A 7,630-nucleotide genomic window follows, 5' to 3' on the forward strand; every position below is an offset into this window, starting at 1 on the left:
TCTACAACAGGCTTAATTTTTTAGTTATGGTGAGAAAATTGGTCTCTAGGTAGAAAAACAACGAGCCATTGTCTTAGGCATGATACTTTAAGCTGAAAGATTCTGAAGACATAATTGTTTAAGAAAGCTATAAATAGATAGGTCATTAATTGATGTAGGAACGCTAGGTAGGCGTGGTTTATGCAAATATTGTCTAAACCCATCCTGAGATGGGCGTGGCCGCCTTAAGCGACTCAGCCCCCCTCCGATGTAGGCGTGGTCTCCTGCGCGTGCGCACTACGACCGGAGGCCCAGCGCGGGGTACCCGGTGTGCCATTCTGGTGGGCCAGGCATGGAGGGCGCTGGCCCCGTGTTGAGTATTCTGGGGCTGCTGCTTGTGTCTGCGCCTTTTGGAGTCCTTGGGGAGCGCCCCAGCGCCGATCTGGGGGCACACCCAGGTACCTGCGAGAGCTGCTGGAGGGAGGCTGGGACTGCCTGGTAGAAGCTGACCGATGGCTTTAATCCACAGAACGGGGCTCCCAGATCAGTCCCGGAGCCACCGAACCTCGGCGGCAGCCGCCACCCAAGGACCAGCGCGAGCGAGCCCGAGCCGGATCGCTGTCTTTGGGCGCTCTGTACACCGCGGCCGTCGTGGCTTTTGTGCTGTTCAAGTGTTTGCAGGTGCGGTATGGCGGTGGGTTGTGGGAGCCCTGGGCCTTAATCTCCTGGGGCCGCTACAGTACCAAGAACAACCGCTTCCCGGCTACCAGTAAAATGAAGGCGCGTTCCTTGGTTTTTCCACATTATTGGGGCATTCAAGGATCCAGAGAGGTAATGGATGTAGGGGGCTGAGAAATTGTAACTCACGACCGTTACTTTTACTCCTCTCTCCAGTGACGATCGATTTTCATACTGGAGCGTATCCACTTAGTGTCTAATGTAAGTGGGGTTTTAATCCAACTAGTGTCAGTATGCAAAAAAAGAAGTTGCTGCTGAGGCTCCAACCTTGGCCCAAGGACTTAATCGCGGCAGCAACAGAGTGTCTAGTGGACCAGACACCAAGCCGTTTCGTGCTCTCCTTTAGGAAGGAAGCCCTGAAATGTGAACTGACAGTACATTCTGATAGCTTTGAAACTGTTGACATGGAAAGTGGAACCTACCACCCAGTGCTTTATCTTCAGCTCTGGTCAATTACTTGCACAGGAGAATAGAGGCTGAACTAATTAGTAACATAAAACTAGATGAGATTAAAGAGCCTAGGCAGACTTGACAGGCTAGGATGAAGATTGGAATTTAAAGATAGATTAATAAATTCTACCCAGGCGTAGTGTTAGACGCCTTTAATCCCAGCATTCAGGGGAGACAGAGGCAGGAACAGCTCTTGTGAGTTCGAGGCCAGTATTCCTGTCTTATGCATGGAGTTAAGCAGTTGAGAAGAGGAGCGGGACCCGTGGAAGAGATGTAGGCATGGCAGCTGACAGTTTCACGGTGTTATGATAACCCACTTTCCAGTTAAAGGTTCTGAAGGAGGCTTGTGCTTTATCTACCTATCAGAGCACTGGGAGCATTGTATCCTAAAAAGAAACCATAGGGCACTGCCTTTTAGAGCAAAGAGCACTATATAGACTTTTTGTTGTTGGGTTTTTTTTGTTTTGTTTTGTTTTTGTTTTTTAATCTGTAATGGGATAATGTGAATTGAACAGATTGGAGTTTTGTTTTTTTTTTTTTTTTTCCACCAGCAAAGACTGAGGGAACAGGAACTGGTGACACAGTCCTGTTATTCCAACTACTATGAGGGAGGATTGTAAGTGCAAGGCTTGTCTGGACAATTTAGCAAGACTCTATCTCAAAGGCAGCGAAGTATAGGGATGCTGAATAAGAAGGCTGGGGTAAGAGCGCCTTCACGTCCCTACTGGAGAGTTTCACAATTCCCAAGAGTGCTTTAGCAGTCTGGCCATGTGTGGGCATCCTGGCGTTTCACTTCATGTTCTGGGTAAGCAGCTGGACTAGAGACAGCTGGGATTCTCTGAGGTGGATGCCCAGAGCTTTCTCTATGTCTCCTCTCTTCACTGGCTCTGAGGTGCCTTTGCTGCAGCCTTGCTTCTGCTTCCACAACAGGGCCCAGATGAGGCTGCTGTTCTCAGAGTGGAAAAAAACAAGAAGAAATCCTCGCAGTCAGGTGGGTTGAGCATTTAGTGGTGGTTTCTGGCGACGGATTAGATCAGGGGACTGCAGGAGTAACCATGCCCTTTCCTCACTCCCAGAACAACAGCTGGCGCAGCTGACACAACAGCTGGCCCAGACGGAGCAGCACCTGAACCACCTGATGACACAGCTGGATCCCCTTTTTGAACGGTGAGGATTTGTAGGGTGGGTGAGGTGGGAGCCAAGGAGACAGACTGGGTAGCCCCCTGAGTGGATATTTCTACAGGGTGACGACTTTGGTTGGAACACAGAGGGAACTCCTAGACACAAAACTAAAAACCATCCACCACCTTCTACAAGACTGCCAGCCTGGCACAGGGGTGGAAGTTCCAGAACCAGGTAAAAGGTTGGGAGGTTTCTATGGCTGGGGAGCCATGGCTGTGAAACTGGAGCAAGCTGGTCTCTCCTTCACAGAGGCCAGCATACCCTTTACTGAGGACCTGGGGAAAGAAGACAACGAAGCTGGAAACAGTCAGGCCTGGGAAGAGCCCACAACCTGGAGCCCAGAAACATGGAACCTAGCTCCTTCCTGGGAGGTGGAGCAGGGGCTGAGGAGAAGGTGGCACAAGACGGTGACAAAGGGTCCAGCTACAGTGGGGAACAACCACTGAAGGTTTAGTAAAAACAGTCCCCTCGTACTGGGTGTTCCTCTGTGCTTTTTCCACTCCCTGCTGCACACACACACGGTGCAAAAGCCAAGCACGCTTCCCTTATTAGGAAGAGAGAGACTGCCTTCCAGAATGTGAATGGAGAAGACAGAGAGAGAGCCACAGTTCTGCCCTTGTGTTTCTGAGGCTACCGAAATGCCAGCCATCAAGGCTCAAACTCCATTTTCTCATGATGTAGACAGGAAGGCCTTTGCAAAAACAACCCTTTATTACGATCCAGTGGGGAAATAAATTACAGAACATAGGAGGTAGTTCAGGAGGATCAGGAGTTCAAGGCCACCCTGGGCTGCATAAAACCTCGTCTCAAGAAAACAAACTGTATACAATAGCCAGGTGTGGCAACACACACCTATAACCCAACACATGAGAGGCTGAGGCAGAAGGAATTCAAGTTCATGGTTCAGCCTGGGTAAGAGCCTTTCTCAAGAATAAAACAGGAAGGGCTGGTGAGATGGCTCACTGGGTAAGAGCATCCAACTGCTCTTCCAAAGGTCCAGAGTTCAAATCCCAGCAACCACATGGTGGCTAACAACCATCCGTAACGAGATCTGGTGCCCTCTTCTGGAGTGTCTGAAGACAGCTACAGTGTACTTACATATAGTAAATAAATCTTTAAAAAACAAAAAAAAGAATAAAACAGGAAACCATAGGCAGTAACAACAAAATGGACTCCTTTCCAAAGCTGTAAATGGGATTAACCACTGGCCACAGACAGCAGGGGCTTTTTAGGCCCCCCCAGTGGCAGGGCGTTAAAGGGGCTTGTTCCACTGAGGCTCAATTGAAGTACATTCCCTTTTGTTCGAGGCTCTGCCCTATCCCTGAGTTCTGGAATTTGTAGGATTCTTCATAGGCACACCCAGCTGCCACATGTATCCCAGGATAGCTGTGACTGTGGCCCCAGCATGTTAGTAGATGACAAGGTCATGTTGCAGTGACACTTCTGTGGGTCGAGCTCTTCTGGCTTCTGTGGGAAGAAAATAGTCTGGGCACCAGGAAAGAGTGCCGTCCTCAGTCACCCACGGGGTGGGGGAGGGGCTGTGAGGGACACTGCTCCTTCTCAGCCCAGCTCACCTGATAGCCAGAGTCAGGCTGTGGTGCCATTGTGACAGCTCCTCCTGGTCAGTAGACATAAGCAGTAGCTTCTCATGGGGAAAGGACAGCTAAGGAGAAACCAGTTAGTTCAGAGCTAGTCAGGCTGGGGTCCTCTCTGGTCCCGTGACACTAACTCAGGGATAAGTGTGAAACCTCAGCCCCAAAAGGGAGCTAGCTCAAGTGATGGGCTGGTCTACAACTGCTTCAAGTATAATTTGGGTCCAGATTTCCCATCTACTACTTACACTGAGCAAACCACCACAAGGTCCTCCCGAATGGCCAAAGACCCTGCTAAGGTGACACTGGGACATAGGGTACAGGGCTCTGCAGACAAAGGTGCCACTCTTCAGCAGGTGCAGTGGGGGCCGAGGCTTGGCCATGAGGAGCACGTCGGAGAAAAGGAAGAACATCCGGGGCCGAGGCTCCCCAGCGGGAGGCACCACTAAAAGCCAGCCCTGCCGTAGGAACCAGCGGCCTTGAAAATGAGAGTTATTGTACAGCTCAAGAATCCGTAGGAACACAAGAGACTGGATGTTAGGGAAGGGGTAATGTTATTGTGTGGCTATGTGGAGGTCACAGAACCACCCTGGAGTCAGTTTTCTCCTTTCACCTTTATGTGCATTCTAGAATTGCACAGGTCATACAGCAAGCGCATTACCCACTGGGCCATCTTGCCAGCCCAGCATGCTGGCATAAGCAAGTAAGCAAGGGGCAACTGAAGGGGCAGAGTCCACGGTCTACCTGAAGTCAGCCCTTTTGCCTTGCGCCCACTGAGTAGAGCCTGGACACGCAGCAGATGCTGATCATTCTTCTGACTCTGGCCGATGGCGTGGACCTTCTGGGCCGTCTCACTTACCAGGCGGGCAGCCCCTGGAACAACACCCAGTGCCTTACTTCCAACAGAACGTGGGCTTTGCGTGGCTCTTGGTAGTAAAAGACAAGCTGGGGTAGGGGTGGGGGTCTGGGTCTGGGTCCCGTTCTAGCTTCTTGAAGAATGGCAGGGCAGTTAGGGGCACTGTACATTCCATGGGAGACAGGGACATACCAGACACTGTTGGAGGTGAGAACCAGAGAGGCATTCAGGACAGGCAGCCTCTGCCTGAGCTGAGGAACTAGAACCTACGTGTGAGCAGCTGGTAGTCAGGGCTGTTGGGAACTGTGTTCTCAGCCAAAGCCACGACAAGATTCTCGTACCTAGAAGTGGACAGTGGGAAGGGAAGTAGAGCCAGGCTCAATGCCCTGCTTTCATAGACTTGAAGATCACCTCCCCGACCTTCATTTCTCAACTCTCAAGTCAGGAAAGGCCTGGCTCCTCTGTTGCCCCTCTTTAACCTGGGACTCTGAACCTGGGGTCACATTACATTTCCATCCTACACTGAAGAATCAGAAGATGAAACCAAATCAAACCAAGGAGGCTATCACAGACAACCTATGAGCCCTAGAACAGAACCTCAAGACTAGACCAACCCCCTCATTGCCCTGAGCCTCTTCCAGAGCCTGTCTCTGGCCTTGTTGCAGGTTCCCTCCATTCAGTATACAGTCCTACAATGCCACATCTGACACTGCAGACCCTGGATAACCCTGAGGGTCAGCATTTACTCTGGTAAAAGCTTCTTAGAAGCAATTTGGCCCAGAATAGCAGGGTTGGGATAGAACCTATGGCATTCCCCCACAGAGCTGCCGGCCTCGGTTATGCAGCCTGAGAGGATTAATTCCAGCCTAGAGAGATTCACACTCACTGTTGGAGCCGCTGCAGAGGCAGAGGGAGCAGGTCCTGGAGCTGAAGACCCCTAAATTCAGGGCGACCTTCCTGAAGCTTCACAAACCTCCGAAAACGCTTATTCTTCTTCAGCTGCGCCTGGGTTGAAAGGGGGAGTTCACATGAGGGAGAGAAGTCACTTGTCATACTGCAACCAGCAAGCTGTGCACTGCCGCGGGAGACTGGTCCTCCTAAAGATGTTAGCAAGGAGCTGGGTTCTAATGCAAGCAACTCATTAGTTTAGGTCTCTAAATTAAGGGGTAAGGAGGAAGAGACAGACTGCAGGTTACCTGGAGGGTAGTCTGAGACCTCTCTGCGTTGGCAGCAAATTGGGCGTAGAGCTCCAGGTGGGGGCAGAAGCCCTGTAGCCCCAGTCCCCACTGTCCTTCTTCCAGATAGGGAAGCAGCTCTCTGTGTGGGCAAAGAACAGTAAAAGAGCAAGCCAACAACTACCCTACACTCCCTCATACACTTCCATTAACCCTGCCTCGGAGGTAGTGCTATTATCCCATTTTACAGCTGGAGACGCCAGCAGGTTAAGGCATTGGGCCAACCCCACAGGTGAGAAAGTTGGCAGATGAACTTGGCCTTTCTGACTAGGCTTGACGCTCCCTCTCCCTGCAATTCTTCCACTCACAGGCTGGCGGCATAGATGAGCTCCCAGGTCCCAAACAGGGTCTGGAGTTCTGGTGGTCGTAGTGTTCCTTTGGCTTTCAGGATCCGCAGGAAGTACTGTATTTTTTCAGGAAGGGAAAAAAAAATACAATTTTCTTAGTCTGTAGCAAGAGGAAGCCAACGTCAGCTGCAGCCAGAAACTGTAGAAAGTCAGTCTGAACTCCCGACCTCGGGGAAGCAAGGTCTTTGATCCTCCCAGACCCCCATCGAGCCCCACCGTGGCCACCAGCCCCAGTTGTTCCTGGTAGCGTCGCTCGGTCTCCAGCAGCTCCCGAGCGGTGCAGACACGTTTCCGTTCCCAGCGAGCACGCTGCTGTAGTACCGGGCAGCACGCGGCGGATCCCGAACTCTCCATGTTTGACCCAGGGTTTTACTCTTCCCGCAGCGTCGCGCCGGAGATTCAAATTCCAACCGCTCAGTGGGCGGGGCCGCGGTGGCTGCGGTCCAGGAGCCGAGCGCGCAGCATAGAGCATGCGCGGCAGCCGCTAGCGGGGCGGGGCTCGTCTGCCTGTGTCCACCCCACCGGCCAGGCGAGGTCGTGCGTATCCCAGGTGTAGTAACATCGGTGCCAGCCGCTAAGGTGACACTACGGTCTGAACTCGGAGACAGGAGACTCCAAAATGCAGACATTGTCAGGGCTTCAGTGTCTGAGAATTGGGAATGTGGGGATAATTAAGGTGCATACTAGGTCCTGAGCCCGTGCCAGACCAGTAAAGAGAGTTGGCCAGTCATTCCCAGTGCCTTCACTAACTACGAACCTTTGAGCTTTGGACAAAAGAGTTAGGTTAATGTTTGTTTACTCATTTTGTTTTCTGTCATCCTTGAGATAGGGTCCTATAATGTAGGCTGGTCTTGAACTGTCTTTGAGCGCGACCATGAGTCTATCCTCCTGCCTCCAGCTTCCAAGGGCTGAGATTAGTCTCGCACCATCATATCCCGTTTATGAAGTGCTGGGATGGAACTCACTCATGCACACTAGGCAAGCACTCTGCGGTCTACATCCCCAGTCCTGATTTTTATTATTATTTTTTTAAATTTCATACTGATCTAAGCTTGACCATCAACTAGCTTCCAGTGAGCTGTCAGTGATGTGGTAGTTTGGATTTATTCTCATATTCACTCCCCCCCCACACGTCGTCGACGTCGTTGTCCTCCGCATCCTCTTCTTTCTTCTTCTTCTTCTTCTTCTTCTTCTTCTTCTTCTTCTTCTTCTTCTTCTTCTTCTCCTTCTCCTTCTCCTTCTCCTTCTCCT

The 7,630-nt window shown here is 51.2% G+C and overlaps 2 protein-coding genes across 2 annotated transcripts; one reads left to right on the plus strand and one right to left on the minus strand.

Moving 5' to 3' along the window:
* The first annotated feature begins 279 nt into the window (after positions 1–279).
* Ccdc107 (coiled-coil domain containing 107) lies at positions 280–2,822 on the plus strand. Its single transcript, XM_021160983.1, has 6 exons — positions 280–437; positions 509–660; positions 2,098–2,158; positions 2,244–2,334; positions 2,411–2,523; positions 2,599–2,822. Exons 1-6 carry the CDS (start codon positions 332–334, stop codon positions 2,793–2,795), a joined length of 720 nt encoding a protein of 239 aa, XP_021016642.1. The 5' UTR covers positions 280–331; the 3' UTR covers positions 2,796–2,822.
* A 659-nt stretch (positions 2,823–3,481) lies between these two features.
* Positions 3,482–6,733, minus strand: Arhgef39 (Rho guanine nucleotide exchange factor 39). The gene is made up of 9 exons (XM_021161465.2): positions 6,596–6,733; positions 6,341–6,435; positions 5,994–6,114; positions 5,684–5,802; positions 5,068–5,138; positions 4,686–4,814; positions 4,190–4,419; positions 3,924–4,012; positions 3,482–3,816 (listed from the first exon to the last, which is right to left on the minus strand). The coding sequence occupies exons 1-9, from the start codon at positions 6,731–6,733 to the stop codon at positions 3,774–3,776; spliced, it is 1,035 nt and encodes a 344-aa protein (XP_021017124.1). The 3' UTR covers positions 3,482–3,773.
* Positions 6,734–7,630: the final 897 nt, after the last annotated feature.

This window comes from Mus caroli, chromosome 4, assembly GCF_900094665.2.
Source record: "Mus caroli chromosome 4, CAROLI_EIJ_v1.1, whole genome shotgun sequence".
Lineage (NCBI taxonomy): Eukaryota > Metazoa > Chordata > Mammalia > Rodentia > Muridae > Mus > Mus caroli.